This window comes from Xiphophorus couchianus, chromosome 5 (genome assembly GCF_001444195.1).
Source record: "Xiphophorus couchianus chromosome 5, X_couchianus-1.0, whole genome shotgun sequence".
Classification (NCBI taxonomy): Eukaryota; Metazoa; Chordata; class Actinopteri; order Cyprinodontiformes; family Poeciliidae; genus Xiphophorus; species Xiphophorus couchianus.
Genome location: NC_040232.1, coordinates 18,980,399 through 18,994,966, shown reverse-complemented (window position 1 = coordinate 18,994,966; position 14,568 = coordinate 18,980,399). Strand labels below are relative to the sequence as shown.

Here is a 14,568-nt window from a genome sequence, read left to right as displayed (position 1 = left end):
CAATCTCTAAGCGCAAGGCGGTGCTAGGTGTCAGTAGCTGTCGAAAATCCCTCTTTTCATGCAGTGTAAAATATTATTTGTACAGTCATCAAATAGTCAGACCATGCAAGCTATCCTTTTGTCTGAAACTGTTTTAATTTTACTTTTTTTCAAATGTTTAAATATGACTAAGAACAATGTAAGGAAGGTGAAATAAAACTTCTTGCCTTCACTCCCAATAAACTGATTTTCATGGACAATCAGCTTATAGACATTAATTATAATAAAAAGTCAAATTTGAATTATGAAAATGCTGCAGTTACTTTTATTTTAAAGTAACAGTCAACAGTCCTAATATGTGTACTGTTTTTTTATTGATTATTTCTCATAAGAGATGAATTTTTCAAAATTTCTTAGGATGAGGCAATTAATTATTACTGCTAAAAGATAATTAACTGCAACGTTTTTAAACTTACACTTAATGTAACTTTGATTATCAGTAGAAGTTAGTAAGTCCCAGTGGAGCCAAGTATGAAAGTAAACAGCAACCCTATCAAAACGTATTCCTGGTAACAAATTAAAGATGATCCCTGTGATTTACCAAATTTTGGATTGAACAACCTTTCAAAGGACAAGGATGAAAAGTCTTCTAGTCATAGAAGACTAACTGCTCTTCTTGTTTGTCAGTCATATACCATAATTTATATTTGAATTACTAATATACACCTTTTCAGAAGCCATAGTTCTTCACTTGGGGCTGGTCACAGGCAGCAGTGACATGAGGTGGGTATATACCTCTGATTATTTTTTGTTGACAAACTGAAAGGAGCTAACATACAGGATTTTTTGGTAGTTGTTTCAAATTCGTCTTGGCATTCATCTCAATTCCTCATCTGTTGATAACCCAAGGGAAATAATCTACTAATCGCAAGATTAGTAATCCAACTTCATTTGGAGTAAATGTTTCAAATGCAAGAGCTAAATCTATAAACTGAGCTCCATCTGAGTGTATAATGCAAAAAAAGTGGTCTTGTTAAGGTTGTTTGAGTTTCAGATGTCTGCAGGAGAACAACCATAAAAAAAAATAAAAATGAACTTTAGCTAAACTGCCAGTTATTTTAGACATATAAGCTCATTTTTGACAATTACATCCCAAATAATCACTTGGATGTGATGCTTGCCATCTTACAGGAAACTGAAGACACAATCAATAGCATTTCCACAAGCAAGCAGTACCACCTGGAAATGGGTGGATGACAATAAATTATGTTTGCCATGTCCAGTGTATGACTGACTGTATGATAACAATCAAGCTACTTAACTCCATTCATGTTTGCCCATAAAGTTAAAAAGACCAGAGAGTAAAGAGTAAAAATATGATAAACAGGTGACCATGAAAACAGCAAAATAAAGATTTTAAAACTCTTAAAACCATTTTAAGGGTTTTTGTTGCAATTCTTAAAATGGAACACTAGGAGCCACAGAGTAAAAGAAGCACTAAAACTGTAGTCTACAACTCCAAAACAAGGACAAATAAATGCCCTCTGGTGACTGAAAATAAAAACAGTTCTTACCTCAAGATACACAACAACACAATGCATAAGCTCCCTGACTTGTTACAAACTGGAAAGAACCCCTATCAAGCATCACATCCAGAATACCATGAAATAAAATAGCTCAACCAAACAAGATTGTTTTACAGAATTGCTTTCAGTTGATAGAAGAGATTTTAACAGTCAACCAAATTCCAGATTCCCAAGGGAAATGGTGAGGCACTGGATGACCAAGGCTTTTTTAGAGACTACTGATGAGAAGGAAGTGTCTTCAGGTGTGCATCCAGGTGTGACAGCAGGCTTCAACCAAACAAACCAGAAGAAAGATGCAGTTCAGGACTAAACTCTCTTTTCAAATTTTTGACCCAGGCATCTTTTTCCATTTCGTCTGATTCCAGTCAAACAGATTCTGCTGGTAACCTCTAAAGTTCTTCAAATGTTCTAGGTTCACTGTATTACCAGTTATTATTGTTCTTTTCTATTTTCATGGTTAGATTTGGGTTTGTTCTCTTTGAGTGACGTAAAGCACTTTTAGTTATTCCTGGATGTAAAATACCGGAAGCTTAGCGACTTGTCATGCCTCATAGAGATTCCCAGTAGCTTTCTATCCTCTTTGCAAAATCCATCAGATCACCTCTCTCAGGGCATTTGCTTAGGTCCGTTAGCAGGCAACGTTTTAAAGCCTGTGCAGTCTTACTGTAGTCGGAGCTGTAAGAAGCCAATTTTGGAGTTCCTCTCCAAACAAAAGGAAGGTGCCAGATCCAGGTGCTTGAATCAAAGCTTACTACATCTGTAAGCTTTGTCGCCTTTATCTGAAGATCCCTCTGGATCATCACATTGAACTGTTCCAGCAATGCCTTATCTCTTTTCTTTTGATTAGAAGCAGGCATTCCTGTCATGTGAGCTTGAACAAAATAGCACAATGGCTTCTTGTCCTCAACTTTTACCCTTGTCAGAGCATTAAGTACCATCCTCAAGAACGTCTTTTCCACTGAGGCGTCCTTGGAAATATTGATTATTGTGATGTCACTTAGTGCCAAAGCAAGATGTGCTACTTCTTTGTCACGTTCGTGGCTATGATCGTCCTGGACCATCTTGTGGGCCTTCAGTGTCGATGACCATGATGCAGTCACAGCCTATCTTGCTCTTTACATGTTTGCTGACAGTGATCATCTGCATGAAAGCTCCCATAGTGCACATTCCTTTGTTGACAGCAAACCTGGTCCCAAACATGGTGTTGAGGAGAGTTGACTTTCCTGAATTTTCTACTCTGATCACTGAAATGACTTTGACCTTACTGTTGGATTGTATAAGGAAGTGAAGCTCAGAAAGAACAGCATTGATCCATTTCAAGGGAATGTTTGCTGCATCTCCATCAACAAACTCAAGAGGGACACCATCTAGCAACATCTGAGCAGCAAACATGGGGAGCGGTTCCATCTTTCTCCTTAGAATGCAGAACTCTGTGAGGCCAGCCATACATGTATATCGCTGTCCACACACTCGAAAAAATTGTTTTATTTGTAAAGAGGAAATAGAAATTTGTTGGTCAACATCTGCTATTTTATCTGTTTCTTTTGGAGACTTTTGTTCTAGTGCTATGTATTGATTCAGTAGAGCTGACAGCTGGTGCCGGGACAGATCTTCTAGTGCCATTTCCAACCATTTCAGGAAATAGGAGCAGTGAACTTCAGAAGCACTCAACCCGTTGAGGAAGTTTGACATTGTTTTTGTCATCTCAAACCTTTGCTGCTTCTTGTTGAAGTCTTTTTCTTCTCTTTCCAGGTACTTACGGTATTCCTCAGTTTTTATTTTGCCAACTTTTCGCAGTCTCCAGTGCTTTGTTTGCACCCATGAAATTGCTTTCCAGATGTTTCCTTGAGTTGGTAATTCTTCGTCTTTGAACTCAGATATTTTATCAATACGTGCAGTCATTTTTCTGGCATTCTTCAGAGCACTTCGGCATTCATCACTGTCTTCATTGACGAGGATGTCACAACACGGATCTCTTTCAGCCAGATTTTCTAGAGACACCTTTTTCGACTTTTTCCTGAGCATTTGAGAAACCGATTCCTGGAGGGGCCTGACTAACTCTGTTTCAGCTGCTTTTGTTTCACTTAAATTTGCCCTTTTTTAAGTTTGGCTCAATTGTCAACATTTTTAATCTGAACGATTTCCCTCTTCTGCTGCTGATCAAAATCACTTTTGCTTGTACATGTTTTCCTTGCAGATATTTAAAGTTTTCAAACTCTGATTCTTCGCAGAGGATATAAACAACTGCAGACGACTGCAAGAGGAATGTAAACTGTTTATCAAAGGACCTGATGCCCCCTCTGAGGTTGGCAACAGCCATTGGTTCACTGAACTTATCTACAGAACTGTTGCCACAAGAAAGATACCAGCTGAATTCGACAATCCCCTCTGAAATTCTTCGTGGCACATCTCCACACTCCAAAGCAGAATGGTAAAATATGTCATGGTACTGCTCTGTGTTACTTAGCAGTTTGTTTAACATCTGAGTCTTGGGTAGGAAGTGCTTTCCCAGCCTGGCAAATGATGCAAGAGGCATTTCAGAGAACACAAGTCTTTCCTCACTGCCTGTTCCTCTGAATGCTTGCTGCCAGGGTGTGAAATTTTGGACAATTTCACGCATATATCACAGCATCATGGTTAGCTCTCTTGTTTCAATGTTTGGCAGCAGGAGCGGGACTGCAAACTGGCATTGTACCATTTTACCAACCATATTCTGCTGAAGGAACTTGTCTGAGCAGAGAAACAATCCAGTTTTTCAACTGTTGAATTCTTGTCCATCTCCAGATCACTAGATACACATTTCACACTTCTAACGTTTTTGTCACACATTAAAAGTCTCCTTAGAAAGGCTTCAGTAAGGGATTCTGTTGTTTCGATGTTGATCTCTGATGTGTCACACTGAATAATTTGGAGGATGTGGCTAATTTTTAGCTTGGTGTCATACTCGTCTTCAAGTCCAATCTTTGTCAATACTTCCCTGAGGCCAAGCCCTGTCAAACAAGACAAAAGCAACACATTCATCACATTTATTGAAAGGTAAAATGACTTGGGAGATATTTCTATCCAATATTGAAAAGCATTTCTACAACATTTAGCTGCCTTGACTTGCACATTGAAATTTGTTTAAACGTAGGAAATTGTTTCAGGGATGTGAATACTTTTTCAAGATACTATACTTCAGCAAGATTGCTTCTAACTGTAGAGGTTAAAGATAAAACAATGAAATCACCTGTGTGCACAGAGATAAAAACTGGATCACTCGTCTTGTCATTCAGCAATGTTGAGACTGATATATTGTACTCTGTGTCTGATAATGTCTTGTGGCAATCTTTTGTGTATATTACATAAGGTTCTTTATCTGGACTTGTGACGGTAATCAGGAATTGATGTGGGATTCCTTCCATGTTTTCTCCTTTGCTCCAAGTTAAAGACAGAATCGTGGATTCTAAACAATCTTTTGTCAAATCTCGAGGAGGTGGCACGGCTGCGAGAAGGAAGACAATGAAAAAGGGTTTGTTAAACCATTAAATTATTGGATTTAATAATGAACCCAATAAAACATGCTTTTGCTTCATGACTTTTACCTGTAGACACACATGCTGTCACCAATTTACTTAAATTGCCACCTTCATCTTCTGTGGCCACACTGAAGAAATACTGCTCTCCAAGATGAATGTTGTTTATCTCCACTTTATTCAGGTCTTTGATAACTAAACAAAACTTCTACCTCTGTTAAAGAGCTCCACTTAACTCCGAACTTCTTAGTTCCTCGTAGTTCCTGGGGAATCCCCAAGTTAACGCAACACAGTTTGGTTTCACTGTCATGAACTCGAGCTCACCAGGAGGGGGCACCACTGGCCAACAAAAAAAAGCAGACCAAGTTAGAATTTGCCACAAATCACAGGACATCCTGAGGTTATAAAACAAGATTTGGTGTGATACGAGACAGCAAATATTGCAGGAAAGAACCGACTCTAAAAACTCTCTGCATGTGCCTACAGAACACTGTTTCAGTGGTAACTCTTAAAGTAGACAAATTAAGGTATTTTGCAGCAGTAATTGAACAGATCTTTGCATGGTTTTTTTCCACGAAAATGGCAGTCACCGACAACACACTTTATCTAATTTAAATCACCTTCCAGTATCATTATTACAGTGTTACATAATTTCCCACTATACTAGGTGTTTCACAGGTCTGGAGAAAGGTCAGTGACAGTTATGTAACTGAAGGATTATAACATCATAAAAATGAATAAGCAATAAAACAGCTAGAAGCAATATAACATTAAGGACCTTTAAAATCTTTTTACCCTATTAGTCAGAAGAATCAAAGCAAATTTGAACTGTAACCCCCATAAACTATGCTGATCTGTCTGTATGTTTAATGTGTTTGTTAGTTCTTAGAATGTCCTGTAGAGGGCACTAGACCCACATTTCTCCTGTGTCGGTACGAGAAGAAGAGAGAAGAAGAAATGGCAGACTATGCAGACTAAGCACATTTCAGCAGAAGTAGAGAAGTTACTTGCATAAGTGCTGCTGTGATATAAAAGAAATCTGTTTATTTTGAACTGGATAATGTACATTCTGTTCTGAGAGTTCTCCGGTGAGTCTGTTGTTTTATTTTCAGCTGCTTACTTACGCAGAATGGCTACCTAGCTGGAGCTAAACGTTGCTCAGTTTTTTTCGAACTGGAAAAAAAAAACAACCCGAGTATAAAGTGTCGCTCTGTAAGCAGCATAGCTCTGTGAAATGAGACTGTTTATGATGAAGTGATGTTTATTAAGTCATTTCTTTATTACTGAGCGTTTTTGGTTTGTTTTAAACGCTAATTTGATTTTCACTGAGAAGTAGTTGAAAGATTTCTATGATTTCCGTAAACCTGCCTGATCGGTTAACGCTCTGCATGCAGGTTGGGTTTTTTTTTTTTTTGGACGACCGATACCTGAACGAGCCAGTGGTTCCAGAAGCAGGAGGGTCCCGCCGCCATCTTTGTGACTCGGACTGAAGCCTGGAAAGACGGAGGGCCTGGTGCTGCTGGATGTTTTTGCGTGTACAACAGATAAGCTTATTGAACATTTGGGCCCCAAATCTTTTTTTTATTCCACAAACTATTTGTTCATGAACATTTTCATAACGGACAACTTAAGTGCACATTGACTGAACTGACTGACCGAACTGTTATGTTGAAGGACTAACTGGAATATGTAATTTATTTTGTTGAAATAAGCTTTAAAGCTACTGTTTAAAAAAAACTACCCTCAATTTTCTATATATTAATTTGATATTTTTATATAAGGGTGGACAATTTAAGTTTTATACCTTAATTTTATTAAGGTAATTAGTGTTACCTGGATTATTATTTTGTTTGTGGGGAAAGAAAAATAAACTTGAGTTGTTAAAACTTGTATGCTTATCATCCTCCTCTGTGACCCTAGAACAAAAGTAACTTTCCTACTGAATTTATTGCTAATTAAATTAAGTAGTGGTTACACAATCATAATTTCTGTCTCTGCTATTTGTTAACTTTAGAGTAACTCTTACTTTTGTTTTGGACTTATTTACGCACACGTTTTGTCCAAACCAGATATTTGACATCAGGACAACATTCACAAAAAAAAAAAGAAGAATCAAAAACTGGTAAACAAGTGGTGACCTTGGTGCTGCCCAAGGTCCTCACCAACATCCACCTGTTAGAAAAGAGCATTATTAGTGAAGATCCAGCAAAACAATGTTTTCCAAGTTAGTATATCATGGTTACCTGAGTCTTCTGTGAAATGATGTCGTGTCTTTTGTGATTTCCTTCCACACAAATGTTGCAAATGTGCATGTGATCAGTTATGCAGTAAAAATCTTTAGACTTCTGATGAAGACAGCTTCTGTCTTGGATGTCACTCCCGATGTCTTTGATAATGTGTTTTTGCAACTGTGTGCCATGTTGACGGGCATGGGGCTCACAGAAGAAGTCGTTGCAGGTCTGGCATATCTTCACAGCTGCATTGTGGTTGCAAATGTCACACATCAACTCCCCATGGCTGAGAGGAGTAAAGAAAAGCAGGTAATTACAAAATAAAGAACAGTTGAATTATATTTGTAAAGTGGAATCATCCCACAAATGAAGACCTTTTCTACTCATAAACTAATCAGAAATGCTAATTTTATTTTGCAGAGTCAGATCAAGGTCTTTAATGGCGTATTAAGAACTCAGTGGGCTCCCTTGTTGGCAGGTTGATAGAATGTGGATGGATTTAAACATAAGGAAAACTTCTTTGTTGAGGTTGAGGTGGGTTATTATCATTGTGACATGATGTCAGGATCCTTGATGGAGCCTGGAGAAAAAGTGTTTGAATGACAGCAACTTCTACATTTGGGTTAGATGATACCGATCATTTAAAACTGTGTCACTGCTGCTTTGGGAATCCCTAGATTTAGACGATGAATAATCACAGGTGTCAGATGAAGATATGGACTCAGATATTTTTGGATAGTACCGTCTAAGAGAGAAAAGAAGAAAAACATGTATCAGTCAGTATTTGTTTAATTTTGTAACTAAATCATACAAGGCACAGTTAATGGATATTTACGTAATTTATGTCAATTGTTTATTTTATTATGCAACTTGTTTTACCTCCATCTATTAGAATATGTAAGCACATTAAAGTCAATCCTAACCAACTTTGAGAGTGTTCTTAGGTTGTTTTCTTGTGTGAAATGCTCTTAAAAAAGTATTTTTCAACTGGCTACTGAAACATTTAGCTAATCTGTTGATCATATTTAAAATGACTGAATTTTTTTTTTTTTAAAAATATACAACAATCTACTAAAGATTTTTTAAAAAAATTACCTCACACAATAAGATTGAGAACATAGCATTTAAATAGCCCACTACTCTTTAAATACTGTATTTAATGAATCATACCTGTGGGTAACATCATATGGCGTCTTTAAGACAGGATATACAGAAGATGGAGGGCTTTGTTCTAGAAATCTGAACGTCAAAATACACAGATCAGAGCACATTGCTTTTACAATGTGTTGTACATTAAACACAGATGTAAACTAAACAGTCTGACTCTGTCTCATAGAGAGAATAGTCATCTTCTGGTTTCTCTGATCTGAAAATGTCAGATCAGAGTGTAAAAATTCGCTGTATCATAACATCAAGCAGTGATCCTGCCAGGTGTACACAGTTGGGAATTTTCGAAAGGTTTTCAGCAAAGAAGACATAGTTATATTTGTTCTTTTTAACTGAGTTAACCTGTGTTGGAGCATTAACCCTGTCTTGCATATATTGTGGTTGGGACAAAATATTTGTAAATGTCAAGAAAAGGAAAAATAAGGAGAGACTTCAGCGTTACTAGAAAAGGATGCAGTACTGATTAAATGTCCTCTGTGAACTTGCGCTGTTTTCATTATTAACATCAATGAAGTATCAGATTAGTATCAGTTGATGCTTGTACTAAAATAATTCATTGACTGACACCAACAATTCAGCCCCCAAATTCAAAAATTATAGACAAATATATTAAATACATCAAGGATAATTAAATTATGTCAACCTTCTAATTTGATATAGATGGTAAGTTTTCCCAGAAACTAAAAGTGTAAATCTGTTTATATTAGAAGAATGGAAGTGTGGAGACTTAAAAAACACAAAAAAAAAACTAATGCTTATTTATTTAAGTTATTAAAATGGAAAAACTGAGATAAGTGCAATCGAGGCATTTTCTCTCTAATGGTGATACACTTTCTGTAATACTCGGGAGGAATTTCACTCAAAATGTTCATCCGCTATGCTCAATTCAATTATCCACCTTTTATTTTGCTGTATTCTGGCCTTTGTTTGCATGACGTTCATATTATTTTTGGTTGTCGTTTTTTTGTGTCATGTGAAAAGGCATAACAAAGAAATATTTTGAAAAGTACTGAAAACATAGAGGAGATAGATGGCAGGCAGACCTATCTTACACTGTGTTCATTATTCTCATTTAATAAGATACATTTAGGTTTACAATGACTTGATCACACATTTCAAAAGAGAAAATCTGCAAGAACGGATTGGAGAGAACGAGACTTTGGATCAAGAATGCAACTTAACTATGATCAATAATAAGCTAAATAATACAACGTACAACCACATAATAGTTACAAGTATACTCTCAAGAAAATGATTTTTTTTATTCACAGAATCAAGTTATCAGTAGCATAAATTGGTTTGGTATTAAAAAATGTACAACCTCTAATCTGGATTCCGACAAGACGTTAGTACAAAAAAGACTGGAATCTAAGTGTTACTAAACTCTCACGCAGAATTACCAGCTAGAAAAAAAACGTACATTTTTTTATATATTTTCATTCAAAATTTGGTCCAAAGCATGAAATCTTTTAAGCACACTTCAGAACAAATGGATACAACTGTGTTATATAAATCTTTTTCAGATGGAGTCGGAATAATGATCAGTTCAACAATAAGAAAAAAAAAACAGATCACCAGCAAGCTCCATTTTACAAATGAAATAGCAGCGCAAGTCCAAATATGCGAATTACACTGCAGAAAATACTGAATGAAAAGAAAGAAAACTTTTTCAAGACCAAAAAATGTAAATAATTGCATTCTGTGAACGCTATTGAGTTTACAAGTTTTACTGTAATTGCTGTAGAAAAACCTCCCCACAGCATGATAATGCCACCACCGTGTCTCACTGTGGGGACGCTGTGCTCACAGCATTTTTAGTTTTTCCTCACATATACCATTTTGAATGTAGATCAAAATTGCTGATTTTGGTCTTATCTGATCACAATATGTTCACATACATGATAAAGTGATTGAATGTCTTTTGGAAGCAAAGCTGCAAAGGAAAGCTACTTCTCACAGATCCAGTGTTGTTCAACGCTACAATTCTCATCATTCCAGTCACCATCCCCTTTGGTACGGAGCCAGACCTCCACACAGTCCTGGTTCCTCCCTTGATGGCTGTTTGGCTGCCCTTGAGCCCAAAACCTAAATAATGCAGTGGCCCAAAAGCACAAATGAAATAAAAACTGTTATGTGGATTTAAAATTTTGGATAGAAAATGTTTCAAAGCTCCTTACGTTAAAGTCAGTGGTGTTCCATCAACCCATTTCCACTGCCCTTCCACTCCTCCGTCAGTCAGACCGATCCACACCTCTTTGTCATTGTACAAGCTGTTGATGAAGTTCTAGGAAGGCAAAAACAAGACAGTTGATAAAATACTATCTTGCTTATTATGCTGGGAATAAGCGTTTTTTAAAAGAAATTTCAGATTTACTTAGAGTTGGTTGCCGTTAAGATGATATCAATCATCTCGCCACATGTTCATATGGATTTTAACATAAAAATTAAAGTGCATTTTAAAACCTTATGTTGGGTCTAGTCTATGAACGTCGTATGTTACCTCTGAAGCAACCTCTTAAAATACAATGCATAGGGATTAAGGATGAAAAGGTCACAGTTTGGTAGTAAAAATTGAGCATGTCACTTTTGGACTTGAAATGGATTTCTGAAGTGCAAGATGGTATGGGTCATTGCTTAAAATGGTTTGTCTTTACACACCATTGAATTTCAAGATACATATGGACATTTGAAACCACTGAGATTTGCACCAAAATTTTTACAACCATAATAACTGAGATTAAGTATGCTATACATGGCTAAACTTTTAAAGGGTTCTCTGATATTACCGATTTCCAATTCACTATTTGTATTTTTTATTTTTTTTTTGTGCAACTCCACAGTATTGATTAGATTTGTTTAGATATTTTAAAAAGACTTTTGACTTTATTGACACTTTCATGGTATATATTAGATGAACACACCATTTCATCTTTACTGGTCACGATGGCCAGGTCTGCTCCCTTGCTGTGGCAGTCCTCTCTGCTTAGCGTCCAGGTTTTTTTGGTGGTAGAGGGGAAGTAGCAGCTGTACTGGAACTTCCTCCAGCCAGCAGGGCAATGTTTCTCTGTGTTACAAACAACAAAGTTGAACACATTCCTTAGCTAGCCAAACTAAAATAAAAAATAAAAAACTCCTAGCTTTTCAGAAGAAAGTGTTATCGAAATACTCTGATATCAAATATCTATGCAGACATTCTTTTTAAAAAGGAAAAAAAAAGTGTTAAAGGCTTCAGTAAAGACTTTTCTGAGTATTTCCTCAGTGTTACCTTGAAGAGTTGCATTCAGTTTGTCGATTCTCCCCAGCAGCTCCTCTTGCTCAGCAGTCAGGTTATCAACGTTTGCTTTCAGAAGATCTCGCTCAGCGGTTACATTCTTCAGGCTGCTCTGAAGTTCACTTTTCTCCCTTTGCACTGATCCATATGAGCTCTGCAAGGTACTTTCTGCCTTTCTCAGCATATTGTTCAAGTCTTCCAGTACTTTGATTTCAGCTGTAAGGTTTAGGTGGATGCTCGACAGCTTGCCTTTCTCACTTAAGGAGAAGTTGTATTTGTCATGTAGCTCCTCCATCTTATTGATCATGTCATTGTATCTTAACTGGAGCTGATCTCTAGATCTGCTCACATTGTTAAATTTGTTCTGTAAATTGTTCCTGTCCTTAGTAGCAGTGTCATAATTAGCCTGTAGTTCTTTGGTTCTTTTGACAACTGCATTATATTGTGTATTTAAGTTGGTTTGGGCAGTGCTCAATGAATCTCTTTCTTTCTGCAGCCGGGCTGTACTGTCTCTCAGCTGTCCCAACTCATTGTTTAAAGCAATTTTGTTGGCGTCTGCCTCTCTTTGCTTATTCTTAAGATCATTTCTCTCATTTGTTAGTTCTCTGTTATTGGAACGCAGTATGTCTATTTGTCTGGATAAGTAATTGCTATTTCCCTGTTGCTCCTTCAAATTGGCTTCTAGCTCTCTTTTTGCACTTTGCACTGTCTTCAGGTTTGCTTGAAGCTGCTCTTTGTTTTCATTGAGGGCTTTTAATGTGTCCTGATGGTCTTGTTTTACCTTTTGATCTACACAGAAGTTTAAAAAAGAAACAAAAACACACAAATCAGTCATTTAAATTTTTTAGGTCACACAGTGTGAATATTTGGGCAAATTTATAAAAAGGATAACTCACTGTGAACACTCTGACCGATTAGCCATGCCACCAGCACAACGCAGAGCAGTCCAAGGCCAATTGTAGCAACCTTAAAGCTCTTGCTTCTCAGGGAATAAACTGATTGACAGCAGGGAAAGCAGAAGCATAAACTTAAAATTCATGAAGTCATTTGAGGAAGTTGTGAAAGTTGAATTGTGAAAGCTTTTAGGATAATAGCCTTTAAAATACAAATACAAAATCAATTAAAGTAATTCACATTCGAGTGAATTCAAATCCAAAGGGGGCTACGATTGTTGATGTGTTATTATTTAGAGTTGCCTGTTGAAATAGATGCAAGATGGCAACTTTCAGTTTCTTTTTGCAAAAGGAATGGATGCAAGCTGGAGAAAACAAATGAAGAAAAAAAAGCGTTGTACTTTTCGTTTCATGTTTGGTCAAAACAATCTGTAGCTTGGTTGATGTTTGGCTTTACAAAATAAATTTTTACAACACAGGGACAATTCAGAGCTTTAGCTGCATACAAATCCACAAATATTCCAAAAGCTATTTTTACAAATTTGCATTAAAGTTTTTACTACTCCTCTATCTGCTTCTAAAAACAATTTTGGAAGTTATTAGAATATTAATAAGAATATCGATATATGAGCAGTAAAGAGAATCTGTCATTATTTGGTAAGATAACGATGGTTATGTTAGATATACCAGATATGTGTTAATGAGAAAAAGCTTGAGTAAAAGTTAGGGTTGTGTCAGTACCTGAAATGAGAAAATTTTTCCCATCAGAGGAAAAATTTTTGTAGGCAATTTCACTTCTGGTCATGTCCGTATCATCTATCTTTGAGAGTTGGTACTCCACACTCATCTTTCTGCGCTATTGATGAAGTAAAACCTTAACAATTATAATGTGACATTGTTAGATTCTGAAACAGAAGCTAAACTTTCATCAGTGTGACCAAAAAAAGCAACACAAATTTATATAATTTCAACTAAAAATCTCACATTGTTGTGGATTTTATCTTAAGCATGAGAGCAAAGTTTATAAAAGTAAATTTAAAGTGTTTGTGATGATCATTGAAACATTTCTTAAGAATTCATGATTTCATACATGTGTAAAAACTTACCTCTGTTGGATGAGAAGCAACCAAGGACAGCGGACAAATCAATTTTTTGTAGAAACCATCGAATCTTATATGCCTTGCTTCCGTTGTGACCACTTCTGCAAGACTTATGAATAAGTGGGAGGAGGAGAAATATATACTTCCTTTATTAATGATGCTGGAGCAATTGATATTTTTTACTTTCAATTTTTAAGGATGTTCATAAGCAAATATTACCCTAGGTAATAAAATCCTGTGTTTTTATTTTCCAGTAGTTAGGAAACAACTTATGGTTGAAACCACAACAGGATAAACAATGTGGTGCACCGTTTTCCAAAGCCTGGATATTTACTAAAAGTAAATAGTTTCTTTCTCCCACATATTCTATCCTGTTCAAACATTTCTTTGTCAGTGAAATGTTTGCAGGAGTTTGGAAAAATTCAACTGAAATGAGGTAGCCCTTACCAACAACTGCTCTGAATAAAACTACAAGGTCAGCATTTTAAGCTGAATACCATATATCAACAAAATGAACATTTTCAATTTAAAAAAGCCTTTTACTGAAATTACTGAATACATAGACAAATGAGCTCAACAAAGATATTTCTTCTTTTTCATTTATTATTTAGGTTATTCAACCCTCAGATTGGTCTAAAGTGCTTTTACATCCATTCAGTTTTCAAGTGTTTTAGGAACCCTTGATCATCCATATAGCTTAGTTTTAAAAATATTTATTTTGAATTGTTTACTTTAGACATTGACATAAGCTTTTGGGACATTTGTGCTGATACAAAACATTTTGAAATGCTACTTTAGGCTTTATTAGCTTTGGTGATAGGCTAGC

The 14,568-nt window shown here is 36.3% G+C and overlaps 2 protein-coding genes and 1 long non-coding RNA gene across 3 annotated transcripts; 1 reads left to right on the top strand and 2 right to left on the bottom strand.

Annotated features, from left to right (window-relative positions):
- Positions 1–2,606: 2,606 nt before the first annotated feature.
- Positions 2,607–5,713, bottom strand: LOC114145184 (up-regulator of cell proliferation-like). Its single transcript, XM_028018643.1, has 4 exons — positions 5,701–5,713; positions 4,193–4,295; positions 3,157–3,582; positions 2,607–2,979 (listed from the first exon to the last, which is right to left on the bottom strand). The coding sequence occupies exons 1-4, from the start codon at positions 5,711–5,713 to the stop codon at positions 2,607–2,609; spliced, it is 915 nt and encodes a 304-aa protein (XP_027874444.1).
- A 313-nt stretch (positions 5,714–6,026) lies between these two features.
- On the top strand, positions 6,027–10,034 carry LOC114145409 (uncharacterized). The gene is made up of 2 exons (XR_003595679.1): positions 6,027–6,168; positions 6,475–10,034. It is a non-coding gene; the product is annotated as an uncharacterized LOC114145409 (long non-coding RNA).
- Positions 9,537–13,844, bottom strand: LOC114145408 (C-type lectin domain family 4 member M-like). The gene is made up of 7 exons (XM_028018962.1): positions 13,749–13,844; positions 13,384–13,516; positions 12,646–12,744; positions 11,744–12,538; positions 11,400–11,542; positions 10,656–10,762; positions 9,537–10,563 (listed from the first exon to the last, which is right to left on the bottom strand). Exons 2-7 carry the CDS (start codon positions 13,487–13,489, stop codon positions 10,425–10,427), a joined length of 1,389 nt encoding a protein of 462 aa, XP_027874763.1. The 5' UTR covers positions 13,490–13,516; positions 13,749–13,844; the 3' UTR covers positions 9,537–10,424.
- Positions 13,845–14,568: the final 724 nt, after the last annotated feature.